At 56.9% G+C, this 26,911-nt stretch overlaps 1 protein-coding gene across 3 annotated transcripts; it reads left to right on the top strand.

Annotated features, from left to right (window-relative positions):
• The first annotated feature begins 1,474 nt into the window (after nt 1-1,474).
• On the top strand, nt 1,475-26,525 carry SLC45A3 (solute carrier family 45 member 3). Of its 3 annotated transcripts, none has more exons than XM_056511642.1 (7): nt 1,475-1,547; nt 2,187-2,284; nt 13,776-14,038; nt 17,338-17,715; nt 17,888-18,703; nt 22,540-22,805; nt 24,041-26,525. In XM_056511642.1, the coding sequence occupies exons 4-7, from the start codon at nt 17,568-17,570 to the stop codon at nt 24,485-24,487; spliced, it is 1,677 nt and encodes a 558-aa protein (XP_056367617.1). In that variant the 5' UTR covers nt 1,475-1,547; nt 2,187-2,284; nt 13,776-14,038; nt 17,338-17,567; the 3' UTR covers nt 24,488-26,525. The 3 variants fall into 3 exon arrangements, with proteins under 3 accessions (XP_056367617.1, XP_056367618.1, XP_056367619.1); XM_056511643.1 differs by lacking the exon at nt 1,475-1,547 and adding an exon at nt 1,581-1,596; XM_056511644.1 differs by lacking the exons at nt 1,475-1,547; nt 2,187-2,284 and adding an exon at nt 9,912-10,139.
• Nucleotides 26,526-26,911: the final 386 nt, after the last annotated feature.

The following is a 26,911-nucleotide window of genomic DNA, read 5'->3' as shown; positions in this document are numbered from 1 at the left end:
ATACAATGTCCGGATCTCTCTCTCTGTAATTGTATATATTTTGTGTCCCTCTGCCTCGCACGCCATGTGGGTTTAAGCACTCATCCACCATGAATAATGTCCAGGGCCAGGTCACAAACTTCCCATAGCAGGGGCCCTATTTGCATCCAATCCAGGCCATTACAGGGAGCCACCAGCTCAGGAAACCCAAACAAACCCAGAAACTGCTCCTGCTGCGGGAAACGCTCCAGCGGGAAGGGGGGAAAGAGAAAGGGAGGAGGGAAAAGGGATTTTTAAAAGAAAGGCCGGTGTTCGGGGTGGATGGTGCTGTAGGACGGGCGGGCTGATGGGGCTGGTGGGGGCTGCGGGAATTGGGGCAGAGGATGCGGGGAACGGGGCTGGGCTCCCAAAAAAGCCTGAGGGGAAAGGAAAACGGGGCTGTGAACCGGAGGGGTTTGGGACTGCGGGGATGGGGCTGAGGGGCTGAGATTGGGGGACTGAGATTGCGGGATCGGGACTACAGGGATGGGGCTGCGATCCCTGCGGGGGCTGCGGGACCGGGGCTGTTCTCCGCTCGGGGGCTGCGGGATGGGGATGAAGGATCGGGGCTGTTCTCCGTTAGGGGGCTGCGGGATGGGGATGAAGGATCGGGGCTGTTCTCCCAGCGAGGATTGCGGGGATCGGGGCGGCGGGGATGGGGCTGTGGGATCGGGGATGAGGGATCGGGGATGAGGGATCGGGGATGAGGGATCGGGGGTGTTCTCCCAGTGAGGATTGCGGGGTCAGGGCCGTTCTCCCTGCTGGGGCTGTGGGATCGGGGCTGTTCTCCCAGCGCAGGGTGCGGGATCGGGATTGCGGGGATCGGAACCGCGGGATCGGCACTGCAGGATCGGTACCGCAAGGATCGGTACCGCGGCACCGGGAATGGGGGATCGGTACCACAGGATCGGTATCACAGGATCGGTACCGGGGGATCGGTACCACAGGATCGGTACCGCGGCACCGGGAATGGGGGATCGGTACCACAGGATCGGTATCACAGGATCGGTACCGGGGGATCGGTACCACAGGATCGGTACCACAGGATCGGTACCACAGGATCGGTACCGCGGCACCGGGGATGCGGGATCGGTACCACAGGATCGGTACCGCGGCACCGGGAATGGGGGATCGGTACCACAGGATCGGTACCGCGGGATCGGTATCACAGGATCGGTACCGCGGGATCGGTACCGCAGGATCGGTACCGGGGATGCTCGGCCGGCGGCTCCGCGGCCGCGGGGCGGGGGCGGCCCGGGGGGGCTCCGCCCGCAGCAGCGCATGCTCCCTGCCGGGCCCAACCTGCGCTTTTAAACGGCGGCGGAGGCGCGGGCTGGGCACCGGCTGGGCGGAGGTACGGCTGTACCGGGTACCGGGCTGGGTACCGGGCACCGGGCTGGGCACCGGCTGGGCGGAGGTACGGCTGTACCGGGCTGGGTACCGGGTACCGGGCTGGGCACCGGCTGGGCGGAGGTACGGCTGTACCGGGCTGGGTACCGGGTACCGGGCTGGGCACCGGCTGGGCGGAGGTACGGCTGTACCGGGCTGGATACCGGGCTGGGCACCGGCTGGGCGGAGGTACGGCTGTACCGGGTACCGGGCTGGGTACCGGGCACCGGGCTGGACACCGGCTGGGCGGAGGTACGGCTGTACCGGGCTGGGCACCGGGTACCGGGCTGGGCACCGGGTACCGGGCTGGGCACCGGCTGGGCAGCGGTACAGTTGTACCGGGCTGGGCACCGGGCACCGGGCTGGGCACCGGATGCAGCAGAGGTACGGCTGTACCGGGTACCGGGCTGGGAACCGGCTGGGCGGAGGTACGGCTGTACCGGGTACCGGGCTGGGCACTGGGCACCGGCTGGGCAGAGGTACGGCTGGGCACTGGGCACCGGGCGCCGGGCTGGACCGGACCGGGGCCACGGGGAGGATGCGGCCGCCCCGGGATGCGGCTCCTGCTGCCTCCCCGCGGGTTCCGGCGGCTTTGGGGGTCACACTCGCAGCCAGCACCCAGCGCTGCCGGAGGAGAAAGCGCTCGGGGTTTGATGCTCCTGAGCTGGAGCTGCTGCGGGAAAACAACAAAAAAAAACCCTCCCCGCAGGTGGGGCTGTGCGAGGGTGTCCTGTCCTCCCCGACAGCGCACGGAGCTCTTCCCAAACTTATTCCTGCAGCGACATCGGCGGGGACCGCGCTGGTTTGGAGATTTGGGAGCGGGCAGAGTTTGGGAAGCGGGACGGACTGGCGGGAATCCTGAGGATTGCAGGGACAGGTCAGTGGAGCCGGAACCCCAGCGAGGTTCTGCTTGGGTGGTGCCTCCACAGCCGTCCCCAAATGCCACCGTGGGGTAATTCCAGGGATTCCTGGCTTTGGCAGCACTCGAGATTTTGGTGGTAAAACGCTGTCGTTGTTTATGATAAACATAAACAGCCAGCCTCGTCTGTCTTCCCACGGATGACAGCTTTAGGAGGAAGGGAGAAGCACTAAAAGAAAATTGTTAATTTTATGCTGGTGATGGCCAGACCTGGCATGATGCTCGATTTTCACACAAAATTCAGGAGCAGCTTTCCTGGTGCTCACCTGGACCTGTTGGACTCAGGAGCAGCACAGAGAAAGTGGCCAGGCTCAAAATCCCACTTTTCCCCTGTTCTGGTTCTAGATGTGGTTCAGGAGAGCAGCCTTTATGTGTGTAACATGAGAATATCTCCGAATTTATAGAAATAGAACATGAGTAACAACTTCAAAAGTACCCAAATGACCTGGGCACTGAAGTCATGCAGACACTCCTGAAAAACGTGTACCAGCCCTGAAACATTTTCTATTATTCACCCCACCTGCAATTTTCCTTCTTTATTATTTTTTTTTTTTTTTCCTTTCAAATATGTGATGCTGCCTGAACTTTCTGGCATCATCCAGAGCTGCTTCTCCTCGTGGGGAGTGGCACTGGAGCCAGATTGCCAACCCTGGGCTGCCAGGCTGTGCCTAAAACTCTGGATTGTTTTGCCACAGACCATCGTGGAAGCCAAGAGTGCTTGGCTTATAGGATTTGGGAGGGAAAAAAGGATTAGAAATTTGATATGGATAATAAGAATCTCCAGAATTAACAGCAAGTTAAATGGGAGCTTTACAGGGGATATAAATCCCTGTATTTCAGGGTATAAACCAATCTTGGGATTTATGGAGGAAATTCTCCTTGCTGTGGCTGCTTTGGGGACATTCCCCAAATTCAGTGACTTCTGTGGGTGCTGTGTCCTCTTCACGAGGTCCCAGTGAAAGGACCCAGGTGTTGGAATGAGCAGAACCAGCCTGGAGGCAGCAGCTCCATCCCTGTTTCACAGCCCATCATCCCCGGAGTAAAGCAGCTGGAGATGCCTCAATGTGCTCCCAACTCCCCCATCAGCAAAATCCATTTTTATCCGTGGATTTTTGTCCATGTCCGTGCTGTATCCACGGTGGGAGAGGCTGGAATCACTGCCCTGATCCCTGAGTTAAAAAATAAAAAATACAGCCCAGGGTCTACTTTATCTTTGCCAGAGTCCCTAGGAAATGATGTTTAGCATAAACTCTTGGTAACCTTTTCCCCAAACTGTTTATTTCGCTGGAGCACTCAAGTGGCAGTGCTGGGGAGGGGAGGAGGGCTGCTTTTGGTTTTTTCTCCCTGAGTTTCCTCTCTTTTCAGCCAAAGCTTCAGCAGGGAGCTCAGGGTGATGGCTGGGCTCTCCTGGCTGATTGGGAGTGCATTAGAAATAAAAAAATCACCTCAGTGCCGTGCTCAGGGTCTGTTTCCCTCCTCTGGTGTGCTCCCTTCAGAGGCTGGCAGTGCTTTTGGCTGAGCCTTCCAGAGGAGCTCTGAGCTGGTTTGTCCCCTGGAGTGGGATTTTAGGTGCTCTTTTATGTGCTGCTGTCTCCTTGTCTTGGCTGAGGCAGCACCAAAGCAAAACTTGGCTGAAATCTGGGGAGGTTTTTGGTGGATTTGGGGCTCTGAGGGAGCCAGGAGGGAAAGGAGCAGAGGGATGGGAGGTGGTGCTTGGGGTAAAACCTTGGTAGGAGCAGAGGGGACGGAGAGGGAGACACAGAAACCCAAAATGGGCTGGATTTCCTCTGTTTGGAAATAATTCCATCAGGTGATGGTGCCTTGTGGCTCAAGGAGCAGGCAACCAGTTTAGGACAGCTCCTGGTAGCCAAACCCCAGCCCAAACAGCCAAACCCCAGCCCAAACAGCCACCCTGGCAAGTCTTGTGACCCCTCAGCCTGTTCAGCCCATGATCAAAGCTGAGTGTGGAGCAAGGGAGTCATGAGCAGCTCGTGAGCAGCTGCCAGCTCCTCTCAGTGCTGATTTCTTGGTTTCTGGTTGCTCAGTGTCAGACACCCAGACTGCTGTGTGAGAACTGGGGAAGGGGATGGAGACCCTCAGGGGGGAATCCTGGCTTTTAAAAAGCAGAGGGAAGTTTTAAAACTGTCCCTGTGAGGTGGTCGAGCGTGGATCTGTGCAATCTTGCACTCACCATAAAGAGAGTAACAGGAAAGCAGTAAAATGCAGGATTATTGAAGTTCTGGGTTCAGTTATCTCAGACTGAGGATGTGAAACTGTCCCTCGTGCTGCTCTTGTTCCTCTCTGCTGGGAGAAGCTGATCCTGTGTCGTGGAGCTGCAGAAGCTGCTGCTGTGCCCAACCCACCGAGCTGTGGGGTTGCTTGTTCAGAAAACAGATCTGAGTGGGACTCTGAGGCCACCATCTCATTCCTGTTTGCCTGCCTGGTGCTCCTTGGAGGTCCCCAGTTTGTGCCCTTCCTCCTTGTTTTCATACCCTAAAATGTCAGTTCCTCTCGCCGTTCCCAAATATTTGCTTAACATTTTGCCAGCCTGCAGAAGAGGAGAAACAGACCCCCGTGAATATTGTCTGGCAAAATAAGGAGGAATGTGGTCCCAAAGGCTCCTTTGTCTCAGGGCTGGAACACACACAGCAAGGAGCAGGTGCCTCATTTCCAGCTCTGAACAGTTTTTTCCTTTCTCTGTTGCTGCACATGAGCTAAAAGTTCTCTTAGCCCACATCCCAAGGACTGGCCCTGTCCTTCATCCAGGGAAACCTCGGGGTTGTTGTTGATGTGAGGATTTCAGAGCTTTTGGTGACTTGTAGATGATTTCTCATCGTTGCCAGGGCTGGAACACTCTGGCCTGTGGCAAAGTGATGAGGTTTATTTGAAAATAGCAACCTAAAACAATGCTGGGCTCTGGGGCTGGTTTGTGAGGTGTGAAAGTTTTCCCTTCAATCAAGGGAGCTGTTTTGGGTTTTTTTTTTTTTTTTTCCCACCTTTGTTTTGTTGGGAGCTGAAGTTCTCCGTGGTGGTTTGTCTGCAGGAAAAGCAGAAATATAATGAGTGCAGTGACTCAGACCCGTGCAGGTTGTCAGCACTCAGAAGACATTCGTGTTCTCAGGGAGGAATAACGTGCACAGAGCTGTGGGCAGCACCGAAATCCTGCCTCAGATTTATGGCCTGAGACTGGGTGAAATGGGGCATGCCAGAAAATCCCTGGATCTCACTTTGCTTCCCAAGCATTAGGAATGAATCCTGCTGGGATCTGACTTGAATCTGCACGAGGTGGGGATCAGACCTCAGCTCGGGTTTGTGCCCCAATTCCCTGCTCTTAATTTAGGATGAATGAGCTCTGGGTGGGATTTCAACTGGGTGTGACCAAACCCCTTCACCTGAACTGGACCTTGTGAGTGATTTTATCCCCGAAGGTGCTTTTGTGCCTTTTCCATCAGCCTGGGAATGTTGGCAGGATCTGCCACTGCCCCAGGGTGTTTTCCTGTTCTTTCCCCTCTCCTGGGGCTGTGGGGTCACTGGAGAGGAGACACCCAAAGTGGATTTTGGTCACGTCCAGGACCTGAGCTGTCCTCTTGGTGCTCTCCCTGTGACCACCTCGCTCTGGATTCTGCCAGAGTTCCCAAATTCTCCCTTCAGAGCCGCAGAGAGAATAAAGGGTTGTTGTGGTCACGGGGCCAGCGCTTCCTCGGAGGTCGCGGGCGGCTGATAAATGCAGAGAGCACAAAGGGACAAGGAGGTGACAGTGGCAGGGCTGCGGTGCCAGGTACCGGCTGTGACAGGAGGGCTTTGTGTGCCCTGTGTTGGGAATGGTGCGACAAACAATCCCAGAGCTTTTGGGAATATTTGTCACAAACAATCCCAGAGCTTTTGGGAATGGTGCGACAAACAATCCCAGAGCTTTTGGGAATATTTGTCACAAACAATTCCAGAGCATTTGGGAACTGTGTGGCAAACAATTCCAGAGCTTTTGGGAACGGTGTGACAAACAATTCTAGAGCATTTGGGAATATTTGTCACAAACAATTCCAGAGCATTTGGGAATGGTGTGATAAACTATTCCAGTGTATTTGGGAACATTGTTGACAATTCCAGAGCATTTGGGAACGTTGGTGACAAACAGTTCCAGTAGAATGGGAATGCTGTGGAAAATGATTCCAGTGCATTTGGGAATGTCACCAACGATTCCAGTGCATTTGGGAATGTTTGTCACCAACGATTCCAGTGGATTTGGGAATGTTTGTCACAAACGATTCCAATGGATTTGGGAATGTTGTCACAAACGATTCCTGTGCTCCGGGGGCAGCTGGAGAACAAAAGGCTGCTGTGCCCTGGCCAAGGCCGGCTGAGCAGTCAGTGGGGCTGGACGGGCGCTGGTCACACGGACGGGCTGGAGCGGGGCTGGGAGCGGGGCTGGAGGGTCTCAGGGAGCGGGGCTGGGAGCGGGGCTGGAGGGGCTGAGGGAGCGGGGCTGGAGCGGCTGAGGGAGCGGGGCTGGGAGCGGGGCTGGAGCGGGGCTGGGAGCGGGGCTGGAGGGGCTCAGGGAGCGGGGCTGGAGGGGCTCAGGGAGCGGGGCTGGAGGGGCTCTGGGAGCGGGGCTGGAGCGGCTCAGGGAGCGGGGCTGGAGCGGCTCTGGGAGCGGGGCTGGGAGCGGGGCTGGAGCGGCTCTGGGAGCGGGGCTGGAGCGGCTGAGGGAGCGGGGCTGGGAGCGGGGCTGGAGCGGCTCAGGGAGCGGGGCTGGAGGGGCTCAGGGAGCGGCTCTGGGAGCGGGGCTGGAGGGGCTCAGGGAGCGGGGCTGGAGGGGCTCAGGGAGCGGGGCTGGAGGGGCTCAGGGAGCGGGGCTGGGAGCGGGGCTGGAGGGGCTCAGGGAGCGGGGCTGGAGCGGGGCTGGGAGCGGGGCTGGAGGGGCTCAGGGAGCGGGGCTGGAGCGGGGCTGGAGGGGCTCAGGGAGCGGGGCTGGAGGGGCTCTGGGAGCGGCTCAGGGAGCGGGGCTGGAGGGGCTCTGGGAGCGGGGCTGGAGGGGCTCAGGGAGCGGGGCTGGAGGGGCTCAGGGAGCGGGGCTGGAGGGGCTCTGGGAGCGGGGCTGGAGGGGCTCTGGGAGCGGGGCTGGAGGGGCTCTGGGAGCGGGGCTGGAGGGGCTCTGGGAGCGGCTCAGGGAGCGGGGCTGGAGGGGCTCAGGGCGTGCAGAGCAAACGGGAGCGCAGGAGGGACGGGGACGAGTGCAGGGAGGGCAGCAAGGACGGACGGACACTTCCCAGCCATTAAATCTTCCCAGCCCGTGGATATTGTTTCAGGGGAAATTCCTGCAGCCTGAGCAGCCTCCAGTCAGGCTGGAGGATGTGCTGGGTGGTTCCAGGGGGGATTTATCTGAGCAGGCTCTGCTCGTGCTGCCCCAGATCCTCCCGTGCATCCCTGCCCGTGGCCAGGGCTGGTGGCACAGGATGACCCCCTTTGGGGCACAGGATGACCCTTTTTGGGCACAGGATCACCCCCTTTGGCCAAAGAGTGACCCCCTGGGCACAGGTGGCCCCCTGCATGGCTGGTGGCACCCGGGATGTGCTGGGCACCAGCCCTGGGCCAGCTCTGCCCCAGGTGCCCTGGCCATGTGCCCAGGCAGGGAGATCAGAGCTGCCTCTGCTCCCTTTGTGCCTCTCTGAACTTTACCCCAGCAAATAACAGCCAGAGGGAGAGAAAATGCTGCCCCTGCTCAGTCCCTGCTGCACAAACACCATTCTGGGGTTTTAACAGCAAAACCTGAGTGATTTCAGCTCTCAGAGCTCTCTCCCTTTTGTGCCTGCGCCACAAAAAGCCCCTCAGCATCCCTGCTCAGAGGGATCCAGGCAGCTTTGAACTTGAACCCCTAATTAGTAAAAAGTTAATAATTTAGGGCTGATGTTCTTTCCAGGGCTCAAAATAGGATTGAGGTTCCTGTTCTCTGTTCACCTCCTGGAGAAATGGCAGCTTTGAGCCCTGGCTTCTTTTTTAAAAAAAAAAAAAAAAAAAAAAAAAAAAAAAAAGTGGAATATTTCCCTTCCAGATATTCCTCCCTGCTGTATTTTTTTGGTGAGTGTTAAATCCTTGCATGTTGTGAGCCCCTAGAACATTAAACTGATAGTGAGAAGGGGGAAAAGAAAAAAGCCTCTGAAGTTCTCCATCAAGACCTTCCAGTGAAAACTTACATGCCTTAGAGAATAAAAATCTGATTGCTCCTTATCTTTGCAATTATCAGGCAGAAATTAAATCGTGGAATCTCCCATTTTCAGACCCAGGCCTGGTAGCTGGTCTGTCACGATAAGGAAAAGTCTCCCTGTGCTCTGGCAGTGATCTGAGGGCCCTCATTAACCCCAGGCTGGATGTGCTGCAGGCACAGCCTGGGCACGTGAAACTGCTTTTTTTTTTTTTTTTTTTACAGCTCTGAGCTGTGGATTTTCCCCTTAAAACAGCCCAGAAAGTTCCCTTTATTCCCTGCACACCTTCCCCTCTGGCAGAGGGTGCTGCTGTGACAGAAAGTCCCTTGGGATGTTGTAAATTCCCTTCCATGGCCAGGGGGACTGAGAGGGTGAACAGGGATGGGGGGACAAGGAGATCTCAGAGCAACTCCCAGTTTTAAATATTTTAGAGAGTTTTGCTTCATTCTCTCCCTTTATTTATTTTTTTTCCCCATTCCCTGTGCCCATTCCCATGCCAGGGACACCAGGGGTTGTTCTGAGCTCTGGGCAGGGAGTGCTGGGGCTCAGCCCTCCCAGCTGTCCCAGGGCTATTCCTCACCCTGCAAAGGCTCTTTTGTCTCCTTCAAAGCCATGACCTCATTTTACAGACAGAAACCAGAGGGGGGGAAACCCCCCAACCTGCCAGGGGAGGTCAGAGGGGCGGCTGGGGGATCTGTCAGCTCTGGCAGGGACACAAATAACGGGATAGAGGAGCAGAAAATTGCCATGAGGAGATGTAAAAATAACCATGGGATTGCAGCAGGGCCCACATCAGTGCTGGGGGTCCAGGGCTCCAAGAGGCTCCTCTGAGGAAGAGCTCAAGGTCAGGCTCCCCAAACCTGCAGCTCCAAGTCTGTGCCTGTTGCTCTCTGCAGAGTTTGGGTTGTTCCTTTTTTTTAACCCCAAGGACCAGGCTCGTGGCAAAAGCAGGGATGGTTGGAGTTCAGTGTGGGGTGAAATTTGTCTGTGGGCACAGTTTGGGGTCAGGGACACTCCTCATCCCTCCTAACACTCCAGTTTATTCCTGCTCTGCTCCGTGGTTGGATTTGCAGCCTCATGTCCAGCCTTGGCCTTTGCTCTTCCCCTGGTTTTGCTCAGACACCAGAACTGTCCTTTCCACCCCAAAGCCAGTCCCAAACCTCCTCTGGCCCCATGAAGGGCCAGGTAAAGGCAGAGATGATGGGCAGAGCCCCAGAGGAGCCCGAGCTGGGCTCAGCTGTCCCCTGAGAACAAGTTCCAGTTTCACTTCCCATTTTCCCAGCCCCAGCAGAGCACTGGGGTTCTGTTTCACTCAGCACTGGTGGTTTCAGCTCAGAGGTTTTGTGTTGGTGTGCTCAGTGCTGAGCTGGGTGCTCTGAGTGCCACATTTTGCTCTTCTCTTCTATCCCAGTTGCACTCTGGGGGAAGCACTTTGTGGTCCCTGTCAGGCTGAGGATTTCCCTGAAGGATTTCAGCAATGCCAAGGCAGGAGATGCCGTGTGCCTGCTGAGGCAGGGCTGGGGCAGAGGGAGGGCTCCTCCCTGCTGGAGGGAGCTGGGGAGCAGCTCCTGTGCATCCAGGAAAAGCAGATTCCGAGTGCTCCTGGCGTTCTGGTGAGTGGGGCTTGGCTTGGCTTTGCCTGGGGGTCTCTGCTGGAGATGCCCCGAGCCCTGGACAGTCCTGCTGGGGGTTTTAGGGGCTGTCCAGCCCCAGGGCTGTGGGGACAGTGGGGACAGTGCTGCCTTCCCTGCAGGAGCCATTTGGATCTCCCCTACAAGTGCAAACATCTGTGGGGATGTGAGGGCACAGCAAACCCACCCCAGAGCCCCAAATCCCCTCTCAGGGGTGCCTGGGATGCCCAGCCAGCCTTGCTGGGAATGGGGGGTCTGCAGCAGCTGTGGGGCTCCAGCCCTGGGGAGCCCACTGCCCTTTTTAAGTGTCCATCCCTTTTTCCTTGCTCCTCACTTGCTGGGGTTCCCTTTACAACCAGCCCATTGTGCTGTGGCCTCCAGCAGCTGGGTGGAGTGTTTCAGGCTCAAGTGTAATTTCAGTGCCTTTAAAAGCTTTTGGAGGAGGTTTTTTTTTTTTCCACTTTTTTTTTTTTTTTTTTTTTTTTTTTTTTTCCCCTGAAGAGGACAGCAACGCCAACAAGGGATAATTTGATGGATTACTCTGCAGGGCTGAGGGGCTCTCCTTAATCCCCTTTGTGGGGCTGTTTGAGGAGACGCTGGAGCAGAAGCCCCCAGCCCCAGGCAGAGAAAAGGCAGCTCAGCAGGGTGGGTTTTACACTCTGACACATAAATACAGGCCCTGGTCATGTGGTGCTGGATATAATCTGTGCCTGTCCCCACAGAGGAGAAGGGGGCACCTGGAGGGGGCTTTTTATTTTTTTTCCCCTTTTCCAGTTCAATTTACATTTTGATTCTTCTGCCTTAAAAAAAAAAAAATAATAATAAGTGGAGAAGAAAGGCTGGGGGAGAGGTTGATTTGGATCAAGTGCCAGGGTGATGGGTGCAGTCTTTAAAGAGCAGAAATGAGTGAAAAGCAGAAGCAGATCATCTCATTTCCCCTCCTGCTCCTCTCATGAATAAAAGCAAGAGCTTGGGTCGTGCAGCAGCCAAACAAAGCTGGGCTCTGCTGTGGAGCCAGCCAAGCTTGTCTGGAGCTGCTGCAGCAGAGCTGACCCGCCCAGGGAGCGTGACCAGCAGGGCTGAGGCTCGTGGGCTGAAATGCAGCTGCTCTGGGCTCTGTGGGGTTTCTTTGCTTGTGTTCAGGAGTTTGGGAGTTCTGCTCCATGAGGTTTGGTGAGGAGATGCCCTGAGAGGGTAAAACTGTGCCAGACCTTGTGCACCAGCACAAATCCCAGTGTGGCTCCTCCAGGTCAGGCTGGAGATCCCTCTGCATTTGAGCTGGGCTCGGCTGGTCCCTCTGCAGCTGAGCTGGGCTCTGCTGGTCCCTCTGGAGCTGAGCTGGGCTCGGCTGGTCCCTCTGCATTTGAGCTGGGCTGTACTGGTCCCTCTGCATTTGAGCTGGGCTGCACTGGTCCCTCTGCAGCTGAGCTGGGCTGCACTGGTCCCTCTGCAGCTGAGCTGGGCTCTGCTGGTCCCTCTGCATTTGAGCTGGGCTGCACTGGTCCCTCTGCAGCTGAGCTGGGCTGCACTGGTCCCTCTGCATTTGAGCTGGGCTGCACTGGTCCCTCTGGAGCTGAGCTGGGCTCTGCTGGTCCCTCTGGAGCTGAGCTGGGCTCTGCTGGTCCCTCTGCACTGAGCTGGGCTTTACTGGTCCCTCTGCACTGAGCTGGGCTGCACTGGGGCTTTTTACCCCATCCCCACTGGCCTGAACTCATTTTTGGGGTGCCCCTGATGAGGTCCCTGCTGGCTGCAGGACTCGGGGCGCCCCCTCTCTCTCCTGCTGTGGCGCCCCCCTCTCTCTCCAGCTGTGGCACTCCCTCTCTCTCCAGCTGTGGCGCCCCCCTCTCTCTCCAGCTGTGGCGCCCCCCTCTCTCTCCAGCTGTGGCGCCTCCCCCCCTCTCCAGCTGTGGCGCTCCCCCCCTCTCCAGCTGTGGCACTCCCTCTCTCTCCAGCTGTGGCGCCCCCCTCTCTCTCCAGCTGTGGCGCCCCCCTCTCTCTCCAGCTGTGGCACCCCCTCTCTCTCTCCAGCTGTGGCACCCCCCCTCTCTCTCCAGCTGTGGCGCCCCCCTCTCTCTCCAGCTGTGGCGCCTCTCTCTCTCTCCAGCTGTGGCACCCCCTCTCTCTCTCCAGCTGTGGCGCCCCCCTCTCTCTCCAGCTGTGGCGCCCCCCTCTCTCTCCAGCTGTGGCGCCTCTCTCTCTCTCCAGCTGTGGCGCCCCTCTCTCTCCAGCTGTGGCGCCCCTCTCTCCAGCTGTGGCGCCCCTCTCTCCAGCTGTGGCTCCCCCTCTCTCTCCAGCTGTGGCGCCTCTCTCTCTCTCCAGCTGTGGCGCCCCTCTCTCCAGCTGTGCCCAGCTCCTGGCCTGGCTGGCAGAGGTGGAGCTCTGGCTCTGCAGTGGCTCTGGGCCCGTTCCTGTCCCTCAGAGCTCCAGGGGTGTCAGCGTGGCTGTGCTGAGTCAGTGCCCCCGTCAGTCAGACAGGCTCCTGCTGGGGCCGGGAGGAGGAGGAGGGGCTGGAACTGCTGCTCTTTGCTGGGAGGAAGGCTCCTGGCAGCAGCAGGTCCGGAGGGGGCTGCAGGCTGGGGGACAGGAGCCTGGGCTCAGCTCTGTGCAGTGGGAGGAGGTTAAAGCATCCCTGCAAGGAGTGTGAAGGGATTTCTCCAGCCTGGCAAACATTCCCTTTGGGCTGTCCATTCCCAAACGGGGCTGTGTCTGTGCCAGGGATCCCTCAGGAGCACAAAAGGGATTTTTAGCTGAGGATTTTAGCAGCAGGATCCCCCTGTGGCTGCTGCAGGGCAGAGGGAGAACCACCCCCAGTCCTGACAAATCCAGGGTGTCCCTGTGGAATTTGGGGCTGTCATCTGCCCTTCCTGGGACTCTGGGTGCTGCAGCATCTCCCATTTGCCATGGATTGACAGGTCCTGGCTGCTGGACCCTGCCCTGGGTCTTCCTGCTCTCCCCAGGGAGGATTTCCAGCACTGCTGCTCTTCCCTCAGAATGGGCTCAAAGGAAACGTGGAGTTCATTCAGAGAGCCCAAATAACTCTCCCTGCTCTGTGAATGGGGTCAAGGGGATTTGGGAGGGGAGGAGGGCTGGGGACGGGGTCAGGAGAGGTCGGGTGAGTTTTCCATCCCCTCTGAGGAGCTGCCAGAGCTATTCTCCATGGTGCATTTCCCATTCAGCAGCCCTGAATGGACACTGATAGCTGTGAAAGGCCCTGGCAGCTCCTGAGCTCTCTCCCCTTCAGCTCTCTCCCACCCTTTCTTCCAAATGGGCTTCCAGGGAATTCATAAAGAGCCCCTTGGAGGGTTGGAAATGTCATGTTGGGAATGGGAACCCTTTGCCTTCCCCTCTCTCTGGGTGCCAAACCTGGCATGGGCAGGGAAGGTGAGGGCCTGAATCACCTGGGGGCTGCTGGGCTGGAGCAGCCCCACCTGAGGACTGCCTTTCCTAAGGGAATTCCTATGGGAATTCCTAAGAAAATTAATTTTAATAATAATTAAATTTTTAATAATACTTTAAATAAGGTAATTAATAATGAATAATTCATAATAAAATCATCAAACTGCTTGGCTTGGAAGGGATCTTAAATCTCATTTTGTTCCTCTCCCTTGCCCCATGCAGGGACACCTTCCACTATCCCAGGCTGCTCCAAGCTGGCCTTGGACACTTCCAGGGATGTGGCAGCTGTGGATTCTCTGGGAAACCTCAGCACCCTCCCCCTGAGTGCAGTCCTCAGCTGCTGACCAGTGCTGTGTGCTGAGCTGTGCAGGAGGTGCACAGCACTGCAAATCAAAGCCTGCAGCATTTAACATCACCTCTGGGTCCCTCTGCACCAGCAGCAGGACATGGATTCTTCCAGGAATAAATGAGTTTTTCTCTGCCATGTAAGTACACCCACATTTTAGTTTTAAAATAAGCAGCCCTCACTCTTCACTCTAAGCACTGCTGAGATGTGATTTCCTCTAAGCCTCTGTGCTGGGAAGATTTAGGAGATTGGGGGGAGCAGAGGCTTGTGAGTGTCCATCAGTGCATTTCACATCCACCTTCTCCAGGTGTTCTGGGGTTGGTTTTCCCTAAAATCTTCCCTGGCTTCCTCCTCTCTGCTGCCTTTGTCCAGCAGGGCTGTGCTGCTGCCCTGGGCCTGCCCTCGTACCTGGCTGCCAGGTGGGGCTTTCTCTGCAGGGAAAGGGGAGGGAAAGTTGGGTTTGCAAGCTTTAAAAACAAAAAAAGCTGTGGGTTTGGAGCTGGTTTGGTGTTCCCTGGGGAGGCAGGAGGAAGAGCAGCAGCTGATGTCCCCTGGCACGGCAGCTCCAGCAGCAGCTGTGGGAAAGCTCCACATCTGGCTCCCTTCTGCTCCCCAGTGCAGGAAACCTCCAAAATTCCCTTTTTGGGCACTGCTGTTACCCTTGTCCAGGTGCTCCTTGAGGAGGAAAGGACAATTCCTGCTCCTGTTGTGGGAATTTGGGGAAAATGGGGCTGAAGGGTGAGAAGTGCCAGTGTCACCTGGAGCAGGGGCTGCGAAAAGTCTCCAAATTCCCTCTGGGATCTGGGATGGGCAGGGTGCTGCCCCCTCCCCTGGGTGACTGTAACTCCCAGCTGGAGATGGATTTTCCTGGCTCCTTCCAGAGCCAAACAGTCCAGGGGATAAATCCCCCTGGGAAATTGGATTAGGGGTTTGAGGAAAGGGGGTTTGGTCACTCAGGGCCAGCCTGTCACCTGCAAATCCACAGGGACATCTTGTTGGCTTTAAAAAAAAAAATACCAACCCCACATCCTAAATCTCTGCTGGAGCCACCAGCAGACCAGTTAGGGAGGGTGATAAATGTGAATAGCAGGGGGGTTTTGGGCAAAAATTCAAAATTTTGGGGCAAAAAGAGCTGGGGTTTCCTCTGGGCAGCAGGCTGTGAGGGGTGCCAGCAGGGCACAGGATGGGGTGGTGTTAATAACACCACAGGAATCAGAGAAAGGGAGGGCCCTGAAACCAAACCTGTGCTGGGTTCCACCTCTGCTGCCCTGCAAACACTGCAGCAGCTCGTGCTGGGCTGCAGGGAGCCCTGCCAGGCACGAGGTGAGTCCTGGCTCCCTGAGCCTCCCACATCTCCCTTTGGCAGCCCCTCACAAATCAGTTCAGGTGATTTTCCTGCTCAGCACTGGGGTGTCTTTTCCCTGGCTCTATTCAGTGGAGAAAGTTAAAAGAGTAATTAATGGTTATTGGGATAAAGTTCAGCTGGAACAGGGAAGTTCATCATTGTCTGCTGCAGTTTTATCTACAGCTTTATTGCAGTCAAGGCTTCTCATCTCTGGCTGTTGATGATTATTGCTTCAGGGACTTGTTTTTTTGTTAAAGCCCTCAGAGAGTGTGGAGGGGGAAGCCAGGTCTGTTCCTACCTGCAGATAAGAAATCCAGCTCTGCTTCCAAACTGGAATTCTCAGGCAGGTGGACAGATCCCTGCTGCCTCCCCAGTGCTCTGTCACAGCAGCAAGAGGGGGAAAAAAACAATTTTTAATCTGTGTGAGGCAGCTTCTGCTTGATGTTTGGGGTTTATTTTGGGATAACTCCCCCTCTCTGAGTTCTCCAGACCCCAGACTCCAGCAGAGAGGGGACACTGCACCCCTTGGGGGTTTAACTGAGTGATGCTGGCTGGGTTCATTTTGCCTGGTGATTCTGGGAACAGCACCTGGGTTTGTGCTGCTGGAGCTGGGATTCCTCATCCCTGGGGCTGGACCTGGAATTCCCATTCCCCATCCCTGGGGCTGGAGCTGGGATTCCCATTCCTCATCCCTGGGGCTGGAGCTGTGATTCCCATTCCTCATCCCTGGGGCTGGAGCTGGGATTCCCCATCCCGGGGCTGGAGCTGTGATTCCCATTCCCCATCCCGGGGCTGGAGCCGGGATTCCCTGGGGCTGGAGCTGGGATTCCCATTCCCCATCCCTGGGGCTGGAGCTGTGATTCCCATTCCCCATCCCTGGGGCTGGAGCTGTGATTCCCATTCCCCATCCCTGGGGCTGGAGCTGGGATTCCCATTCCCCATCCCTGGGGCTGGAGCTGGGATTCCCATTCCTCATCCCTGGGGCTGGAGCTGGGGATTCTATTCCCCATCCCGGGGCTGGAGCCGGGATTCCCATTCCCCATCCCTGGGGCTGGAGCTGGGGATTCTATTCCCCATCCCGGGGCTGGGATCCAGCTGGGCCCCTCCTGCCCGAGCCAGGCTGGCACATCCCGTGCCTCAGCCACATCTGGGCGAGGTGGGCGCTGCCTCTCCCCGCTCCGGGGCGCTCGGGATGCTCAGCCCGCCTGGGGCCGCTTTGAAGCCGCCTCAGGGGATTAAAGCAAAGCCGCTCCCCCTCCGTTTGCTGCCTGGCCTTGGTTTAAATGTTGGCGGTTGTTGAAAGGAGGGATCTTCTGTGGCAGCTGAGGGGAGGGGAAGGGTCCCAAAAGGGGAATAATGGGAGTTTATGGAGTGGCACTGGCAGCTCCTGAGCTCAGGGGACACTGATTTCACCTCCCCGAGGTGTTTGGAGCAAATCTTGCTGGGCTGGGTGCTGGGGACCTTGGAATCACCTGGAGCTGAGGGGTGTCTGCTCCCTGCTGCTCGGCCCCTGCCCCTCCCTCCGGGGAAGTGGAGGGAAGGGAGCAGTTACAGGGCAAATAAATGACTCAGGCTAATGAGTAAGGTAATTGCCATTCGCTGGTAGATGAGGCTAAAGTGGGTCAGGTTTGTTTGTGAAACTCCACGGAGGCACCATCTGTTCTCTGTGCCCCATCCCGGGGCTGGAGGTGGGATTTGGGTGGAATTGCTTCCCCAGGAGCCTGAGGAGCAGCATGAGGGTGTCCTGGGCATCAGGCAGGGCGGGGGGGCTCTGGAGGTGACCCCGTGTGGCTGCAGGCACTCCCCTGGTCTTGGAGGGGGCTCTTGAGTGATTTCCCTGGGAGAGGAGACCCCAAATCCTTTCTTTGCCACCTGGAGGAGGCTGGACAGGATGGAGAGGTTTTCAATCCCCAAGGGCAGGACTGGGTTTTCCCAAACCCTCGGGGACAAAACCTGCCAGGGATGGAGCATTCGTCCTTCAAGCTGCCCCTCTCCCAGCCCGCTGGGATGGGGACAGTCCCTTGCAGCAGTGCCACGTCCCTGTGGCCCCTGGTTTCACCCTTCCCAGCCTGTTTAACGCTGTCTCCCCACAGACCAGATCTGTGAGCAGGAGGGGGAGCCTGCACCGGGATCCTGCCTGCTCTCCCCACATCCCTCGAGAGGAGGAAAACACCACGGTTCCTTCGCTGATAAAATGGGAAGCAGCATGTCCCCAGCAGCCCGGGAAGGGAAGCTCCAGTCCTCGCCTGGGGGGCATCCCTGGCAGCTCTGCAGCTGGCAGGACACAGCCCTGTGCCACTGAGGGCCCGGGGGCTGGGCCAGCATGTCCCTGCAGAGCCGCCGGGGCCAGCTGCTGCTGGTCAACTCGCTGACCTTCGGGCTGGAGGTGTGCCTGGCCGCCGGCATCACCTACGTGCCGCCCCTGCTGCTGGAGGTGGGCGTGGAGGAGAAGTTCATGACCATGGTTTTGGGTAGGCAGCTTCTGTCACCTCTCGAGGTGGTTTTTTATTTAAACCTTGCGGTGTGGAGGGTGGGGGTGAGTAAGGGCAGCGAGAGTTGGAAACCTCCCAACCCTGCCAACCATCCCTTTTTGGGGTGCACACAGAGCAGCTGCGCCCCTGTAACTCCCCGTCTCTTCCCCAGGGATTGGCCCCGTGCTCGGGCTGGTGTTTGTGCCGCTGATCGGCTCGGCCAGCGACCACTGGCACGGCAGCTACGGCCGCAGGAGACCCTTCATCTGGGTGCTGTGCCTGGGGGTGCTGCTCAGCCTGTTCGTCATCCCCCACGCCAGCAGCCTGGCCAGCCTGTGTGCGCTCAACCCCCGGCCTCTGGAGATCGCCTTCCTCATCCTGGGCGTGGGGCTGCTGGATTTCTGCGGCCAGGTGTGCTTCACCCCGCTGGAGGCTCTGCTCTCCGACCTGTTCCAGGAGCCGGACAGCTGCCGCCAGGCTTTCTCCATGTACGCCTTCATGGTCAGCCTGGGGGGCTGCATTGGCTACCTGCTGCCGGCCATCGACTGGGCCTTCCTGGCCCCCTACCTGGGCGGGCAGGAGAGCTGCCTCTTCAGCCTGCTGGCCCTCATCTTCCTGGGCTGCGCGCTGGCCACGCTCTTCGTGACGGAGGAGGCCGCGCCGGGGGACGCCCCGGAGGGCCCGGCGCTCAAGGACTCGTCCCCAGGGGTGTCCCCGTGCTGCTGGCAGCGGGCCCGGCGCTGCTGCGCGCTGCAGGCCCGGCCGGCGCTGCAGGCCGCCCGCGGGCTGTGCTCGCTGCTGCCGCGCCTGCCCGGCCCGCGCTGCCGCGTCCCCGCCGCCATCCGCCGCCTCTTCGTGGCCGAGCTCTGCAGCTGGATGGCCCTCATGACCTTCATGCTCTTCTACACAGACTTTGTCGGGGAGGGGCTGTACCACGGCGTGCCCAGGGCCCAGCCGGGCTCGGAGGCCAGGCGGCACTACGATGAAGGTGAGGGGGAGCCGGGCGCTCCCCGGGCTGGGAACGTTCTCTGGAGAACATCCGAAAAGCTGTCAGGGCCCCTGGTGTCTCCTCAGACCTGAGATCACCTCTGCAGGACATGCAGGTGGTTTGGAGCCCAGCTGTTTCTGATACCTGCTGATGAGAGGTTGCAGGAGCTGTTCTTAGAGGTTTTCGTGGTTGTTTATTGTTCCTTATCTCAGGAATGCTTTGTCCAGCGAACAGCAGTCTAGAATCTGCCTGGCAGAGGCAGGACTTATCTTTTATACTCTAAATTACCTACTAGGTATTTACAATTATTTTCCAATACAATACGACTTTGTTAAACGGTCCAGCTCTGACCCCATCCAATCTAAAAGTGCCAGCATGTCACCCAGCATGGATGACACAGAGAAGAAGGAGGAAGAGATATCCACACCCCAAATTCTCCATCTTGGCCACGTGTCCCTTATCACAAACATTCCCAGAAGTCTATTTATCTACGTTCTAACAACCTAATTTACAGTTTACTAATTTTGGTGGCTTGTTTCCATTCCCTGTGTGTTGGTAATTTTCCTCAGGGTTTGGAATTCAGCACCTGAGACATCAGGGTCTCACTCAGGGGTCTTTGGGGACCCTGCCAGGGGGTCTTAAACCTCCCAGGGAAGCCAGAGGAATACCCACAAAAGCCAACTGCAGCCACCTTGGCTTTCTGCAGGTGGGTCAGGAAAGAACATTTTCCCGTGGCACAGCTTGGGAAACACCTGGTGGTTGTTCCCAGCACAGATCTGGCAGGGCAGCCCTGGCCCGGGGCTGGGCTGTGGAGGGGCAGAACCTCTGGCAGGTTGCACAGGGAGCAGGATGGAGCTGCCTCTGCCTGCTCCTGGCACTGCTCTGCCCTCCTGCTCCCATCCCTGCAGAGCCAGGCTGTGCCCCTGGCAGGGAGATCCCAGTTCCCAGCTCTTCTGGGAGCTCTCCAGCTCTCAGCCCCTCTCCAGTGCTCTGGTGCTGCTCACCAGCCTGGAGCTGCCACATCCCCAACCCAGGACTCTGCTCCAGCAGCCCCTCACCTGCTCACAGGTGTTACCTGCTGGCCCATTTTGGCTGCTGGGGCAGGAATTCCCAGGGGTTAGGGTCTTAAAATTCCCAAGATTTCTGGGCTAGAATTCCTAGATTTTGGGACTGGAATTCCCAGGGTTAGGGTCTTAAAATTCCCAAGATTTTTGGGCTGGAATTCCTAGATTTTCAGTGCTTAAATTCCCAGGTTTTTGGGGCTGGAATTCCAGAGCAGAGCCTTGCCTCCCTGCCTAACCACTCTCTTCCTCTCCCTAATCCAAATTCTTTATTCTGGAGGCACCTTCCTGGCCCTCCTCCTGTTTTCCACTGGCAGGGCCCTGCAGCACACTGCCCCTTTGTGCTGGGTGTCTGTTTAACTTACAGGCAGCTTAATTATTATTTAACACTTGCACTGTTTAGCTCGCAGCAGGTCAGCCCTCCATTGTGCTGGCTGTCATAGAAACATGTGTTGAGTAATGATCCCTGCTCCAAAGAGTTAATGGTTTTAATTCCCTGAAATCTGAGAGATCTTTGTGAAAGGGTAAGGTCCGGATTGCTACCGGATACAGCAGTTCAGAGCATGTTCTGTACTTTGCCTTGGCTCCAGCACAATTCCTCTTGCCTTTGTTCTGCTGCTGCCTCTGGCATCAGATAACAGGGGATCCTGGTTCAGCAGCAGGTGACAGCTCCTGGGGCAGGAGCAGCAGGAAGGGGCAAACAGTGATTTCCAACGGCAGGGGTGGTGTTTGCTTGGATGGTGTTTTGGCTGGAGTGGGGTGCCCAGGCTGGAGAGAGGGTTTGGGGGTGGCTGGTGCCATCCTGGCAGGGCTCAGGTGATGCTGCTCTGCTCCCTGAGGCTGGCAGGGCTGTCTGTGCCTACTGGAGCTTGGGGAGTTTGGGATGGCAGAGAGAGGGATGTCCCGGGGTTTGGGATGGCAGAGAGAGGGATGTGCTGGGGTTTGGGATGGCACAGAGGGAGGGATGTCCTGGGGTTTGGGATGGCAGAGAGAGGGATGTCCTGGGTTTGGGATGGCAGAGAGAGGGATGTCCTGGGGTTTGGGATGGCAGAGAGAGGGATGTCCTGGGTTTGGGATGGCACAGAGGGAGGGATGTCCTGGGGTTTGGGATGGCAGAGAGAGAAGGATGTCCTGGGTTTGGGATGGCAGAGAGAGGGATGTGCTGGGGTTTGGGATGGCAGAGAGAGGGATGTGCTGGGGTTTGGGATGGCAGAGAGAGGGATGTCCTGGGTTTGGGATGGCAGAGAGAGGGATGTCCTGGGGTTTGGGATGGCAGAGAGAGGGATGTCCTGGGGTTGGGATGGCAGAGAGAGGGATGTCCTGGGGTTTGGGATGGCAGAGGGAGGGATGTCCCAGGGTTTGGGATGGCACAGAGAGAGAGATGTCCCAGGGTTTGGGATGGCACAGAGAGAGGGATGTCCTGGGATTTGGGATGGCAGAGAGAGGGATGTCCCGGGGTTTGGGATGGCACAGAGGGAGGGATGTCCTGGGATTTGGGATGGCAGAGAGAGGGATGTCCTGGGGTTTGGGATGGCAGAGAGAGGGATGTCCATGGGGTTTGGGATGGCAGAGAGAGGGATGTCCTGGGGTTTGGGATGGCAGAGGGAGGGATGTCTTTGGGATTTGGGATGGCACAGAGAGAGGAATGTCCTGGGATTTGGGATGGCAGAGAGAGGGATGTCCTGGGGTTGGGATGGCAGAGAGAGGGATGTCCCGGGGTTTGGGATGGCAGAGAGAGGGATGTCCCGGGGTTTGGGATGGCAGAGAGAGGGATGTCCCGGGGTTTGGGATGGCAGAGAGGGAGGGATGTCCTGTGGTTTGGGACTGGCAGAGAAGGATGTTTTTTGAGTTAAGGACTGACAGAAAGGGAGAGGTGTTTTTGGGGTTTGAGACTGAAGGAGGGGGAATGATAGTTTTGGGGTTTGGGGCTGATAGAGAGGAAAGGATATTTTGGGGTTTTGGACCAAGTGAAAAATGTTTTTGGCCTTTAGGACTGACAGGGAAGGATATTTTTGGGGTTAGGGACTGACAGAGAGGGAATGACATTTTGGGATTTGGGACCAAGAGAAGGATGCTTTGGAGTTTGGGACTGAGGGAAGGATGTTTTTGGGGTTTGGGGCCGAGGGAAGGATGTTTTTGGGACTTGGGGCTGAGGGAAGGATGTTTTTGGGATTTGAGGCCGAGGGAAGGATGTTTTCGGAGTTTGGGGCCGAGGGAAGGATGTTTTTGGGATTTGGGGCCGAGGGAAGGATGTTTTTGGGGTTTGGGGCTGAGGGAAGGACGTTTTTGGGGTTTGGGGCCGAGGGAAGGACGTTTTTGGGATTTGGGGCTGAGGGAAGGACGTTTTTGGGGTTTGGGGCCGAGGGAAGGACGTTTTTGGGATTTGGGGCCGAGGGAAGGATGTTTTTGGGATTTGGGGCCGAGGGAAGGATGTTTTTGGGATTTGGGGCCGAGGGAAGGATGTTTTTGGAGTTTGGGACTGAGGGAAGGATGTTTTTGGGGTTTGGGGCCGAGGGAAGGATGTTTTTGGGATTTGGGGCCGAGGGAAGGATGTTTTTGGGATTTGGGGCCGAGGGAAGGATGTTTTTGGAGTTTGGGACTGAGGGAAGGATGTTTTTGGGGTTTGGGGCCGAGGGAAGGACGTTTTTGGGATTTGGGGCCGAGGGAAGGACGTTTTTGGGATTTGGGGCCGAGGGAAGGACGTTTTTGGGGTTTGGGGCTGAGGGGGTGTGTGGGGGCAGCCAGGGCAGCTCCCTCAGCCTCTCCCCCCATCAGGTGTCCGCATGGGCAGCCTGGGGCTCTTCCTGCAGTGCATCACCTCCATCTTCTTCTCGACAATCATGGACCGCCTGGTGAAGCACTTTGGGACGCGGGCAGTGTACCTGGCCAGCGTGGTGTTCTTCCCTGGGGCAGCCTGTGTCATGTGCCTGTCCCACAGTGTCACCGTGGTCACCATCTCGGCTGCCCTGACAGGATTCACCTTCTCTGCCCTGCAGATCCTGCCCTACACGCTGGCATCCCTCTACCACCACGACAAACAGGTGGGGATCTGCTCCAGGGCAGCCTGGCCCTGAATATTTTTATATTTTTCCCATATTTTAGGGATACTGGTTTGGTTTAGTTATCCACATGTGAATTCTGCAGCTCTGCCAGCCTCAAGGATTTCCAGCCCTCACAAGTCCTGCTTTCCAGTTTTCATCCACAGTAGAATAAAAACCCAAAGCTCTTCCTATTCCCTTAGCTCCAAGAAAAATAAACCTTGTGAAACTTGTGACACCAGCACAAAAGCTCGTAACCCTGTCCCACAGATGTTATCCTTGTGGAGAAGTCCTAGGAGGTTCCTGAGTTGGGAGTTTCTCCTGTGCTGCAAATGCAGAATTAATTTGTGGTTTGGGAGCAGCTCTTTCATCCCAAGGGCAGTGGTTGGCTGTGCCGTGCAATCAGTAGGAGTTGTTACCACAGGCATCCAGATGTTCCCATTGAACAACCCATCCCAATTGGCACCAGGAGTCCTGGCAGAGCAGGGGGTGAGGGAATGTTCGGCTTGGCAGGAGCTGAGCTTGGCTGGGATCTCCCATGGATGTTTTATCAATGGAACAAAACCCAAACTCCACGTTCCCAAGGCTTTGCCAAAGGCTGGGAGTGCAGGGAGGGAGGCACAGCTGCCCATGGGCTGCTGGTGTGAGCAGATGCTCTGTGGGAACACGGCAGGGACCTCACAGCTCGAGCAGAGCGAGGCAGACAGGGGTGAGAGGGGAAAGATTTTGGTTCTCCATGTCCCTGGCTGCAGGGATGGAGCAGCCTGGTTGAGGTTTGCTGCTGAGAAAAGAGCCCTTCCCTGAGTTCCCAGCACTGCTGTGTCCCAGCTGGTGGCACTTTTAAACATCCCAGATGAGAAATGGCTGTTGTGCCAGGCTCTGGGTTTGGGTTCCCAGTGCCCCACCCCACAAACCCCAAACGTTGCTGCTTGCCCTGCCCTGGGTGTGTGGCACCCCACAGCAGACCCTGCCTCAGCTGATGGCAGGCTGGGCTCAGCTCAGGCTCCTTGGGCACCCAGTGAGGAGGTGACAAAGCAGGAAATGTCCCCAGGCTGGCTTTGCTTGGCTGGGCTCTCCAGGTGAGCCAGGGCTGCCTTGGAGAGCCAGCCTGGCTGCTGGAGCCCATCTGACTGGGCCAGGCTGGGGCTGGCACTCCCCAGAACACACACAGAGCTCTGGCTTCGCTCTCTTGCACAAAAACAAGGCTCCTTCCTCACACACCTCCCTCCTCCCCACAGGTATTTCTGCACAAATACAAGAGGAAAGAGGAGGAAGACGCCGCTCTGCTGGACAAGAAATCCGCCTTCTCCAAGGGGCTGCTGTCCAGCCAGAAGCTGCCTTACCAGAATGGCCACACTGGGAGCCTCTTCTCCTCCTCCTCCTCCTCCTCCTCAGCCCCATCCTCCCCCCCCAGCTCTGCTCGGTGCGACGTGTCCCTGCGGATCGTGGTGGGGGAGCCGGAGCCGGGGGCCGCTGCCCGCGGGATCTGCCTGGACCTGGCCATCCTGGACAGCGCCTTCCTGCTGTCCCAGGTGCTGCCCTCGCTCTGCATGGGCTCCATCGTGCAGCTCACCCAGTCTGTCACCGCCTACATGGTGTCAGCGGCTGCCCTCGGGCTGCTCGCCATCTACTTCGCCACCAAAGTCGTGTTTGACAAGGGTGACATGGCCAAGTGCTCCGTGTGACACCGGGGGGCAGAGCTGGCTCTGTGTGCCCGTGGGGTGGCACTGGGGTGGCACTGGGGTGGCACTGGTCCCCACGCTGCTGGGGCTGGGCAGCACGGGGTTAATCTCAGGTGTAAATAAGAGGCTTTGGGTGCTCAGGGCTTTCCAAAGGTGCCTTCAGCAGGGGCAGCAGGGCACGGCAGCACCAAAGGGCTTCTGCAGAGGGGGAGGGAGTTGGGGTTTCCTCTGCTCACGGGTCATGGTCTGAGCAGGAGCAGCCACTGCCTCTGCTCCACCTCCAGCTGTGCCCTCTCCTCCTGCCTGTTGTGGTTTTACCCAACTTCTTGAGCAATATTTCAGCAAATGGGACACTGGGAGGAGATTTCCTGGGGAAAAAAAAAGCAGTGAGGTGGCCAAGGTTTGGCTGAGGGGGTGCACCCACATTTCTGCCCTCCTGTCCTTCCCCACCTCGACCCAAAACCATCCAGGGGAAAAGTTACTGTGCCTTGTTATGGGAAAAACAAGGCACATCCCATTAGGACCAGTTCCAAAAGGTGACTTAACCTTTACCTATGTACTGGCTTGCATCAGATAGAGAGAACTTCTGAGCTTTTTTTTTTTTTAATGGTTGTTTTTACCTTTCTTCACACAGTTCTCAGTCACTGTGACCTCTCACTCCTCACCTCAGTGCCTGCATTTGCTCTCTCCCTCGAGGATCCAGATTGTTGCGCCTGTTCTCAGACCCCTCCAAGGGAAATCTGTGCCCAGAGGGGTTTTCAGTCCTGGGGCAGGGAGGCAGAGCAGGCAGAGCTCAGACCTAGAGCACAAACCCCAGCAGTCCTCAACCCTGCCTGGCCTAAACCAGCTGTTTTTAGCTGTGACTAATTTATTTTTTATTTTTTTGTGGAGGTGTGTGGGCAGCCAGAGGCACTTGTGAGGTCGGGCTGGAGGGTGAAGTGTTGCTATTTTGGCAGGGTTTTGTCAGCCTGTCCCTTGGCAGGGAGGCTGGGTGACTCCCCTGCTGTCTGAGCCGGGCCCTCAAAGGTTTGGGATCGTCCCTTTCCCGTCAGGGGTCACTGTTTTCGTTTTAGTTCTTCTCAAATTATAGCCCTGCCAGCCTCCCTTTCCCACAGCCAGGCTGCCTGCTGACTGCAGCTGTTTTGGGGACAGATTTGGCAGTGCCTTAACCACTTCCAGAAACGATTTTTGGGGTCTGGGCTTCCTACCCCGGGCTCTGTCCACTGCAGGCTGCAGCAGGAAGGATTGGGGACTAAATCCTATTGCCAGAAATGGGCTTGAATAAATTCTCCCCCGACCCAAGAGTGAAAAGCCCTTTCTATTTTTAATATTTCTTATGTAAATGTGAGGAGTTTGCCCTGCACAAAGCTGCTCTGATGCTCAAATGATTTTGATCATTTAAGTGCCTAAAGTGCTTCCATGCTGAGCTTCAGGTGAAGGGGTTTGGTGGGGAAGGCCTTAAATTCTTCATTTCAAGCCCCCAGGTGATAAAGCAGAGGGGCACAGAGCTGGGGTTTATAATGAGAGATGGGGCAAGCAGCAGGAGGACGAGGAAATCTTTCCAAAATTGCCTTTTTTGGCTTCTTCTGTGTCAGGATCATGTGTCAGACCAGCAATGGATGTTCTGGTCTGGGTAAGAGCATCCCTTACCTGCTGTTACTGATATTCCCTGTGTGAGCACAGAATTCCTCTGGGATTTGGTCCTGTCTGGCCACAGGTTTGGGTACGAACTGCTCAGAGCTGGTGAGCAGCAGCTTTTTCTTTTCCAGGTACGAGGTGAATCCCTCCCTCCCAGGTGAATCCTCACCGTCCTCTGTGGAGCTGGGATGTGGGGGAGGGAGAGCTGTTGTGTGAATTCACTGGGGTAGGGAAGGACTGGGGGGATGGATGGATGGATGGATGCTGGTTTTCCTTTTCGAGGTCACATCCTGCCCGCCAGACGTTCGTGTTTTATTTATTCGGTAGAGTGAATATTTTGTATACAGCGCGAGAGGAAGGCTTTTATTATAAATTTTTATGGAGAAAAAAAAAAAGGGGAGGGGAGAAAATAAAGTGTGGAAAAAGGAAAAAAATGCCTGAGCTGGCCGCGAGGGGGCGCCACCACCGCTCGGGGTGTGTGGCCAAGGAGTGATGGGCGTGATCAGGGAATGATTGACATGGGGCGGGGCCAATGATTGATGGTTGTTTGGGGGCGTAGCCAAGGAATGACTGACACATTAAATTAATGAGAGGTGTGTTTGGGGGCCTGGCCAAGGAATGATGGACGTGGCCGGGGTGTGGTCAATGAATGAGGGGTGGGGTTTGAGGGGCGTGGCCTGGACGCCGCTTGTGGGATGGGGACAGGCGGGAACAAGACCAGGGGGCGGGGTCAATAACGGGGTGGGGTCGAGGGGCGGGGCTTTAAATTGGGGTGAGTCGGTGGGCGGG

Source organism: Oenanthe melanoleuca, chromosome 26 (genome assembly GCF_029582105.1).
Source record: "Oenanthe melanoleuca isolate GR-GAL-2019-014 chromosome 26, OMel1.0, whole genome shotgun sequence".
NCBI classification, from domain to species: Eukaryota; Metazoa; Chordata; class Aves; order Passeriformes; family Muscicapidae; genus Oenanthe; species Oenanthe melanoleuca.
This window is presented reverse-complemented; position numbering and strand designations above follow the sequence as displayed.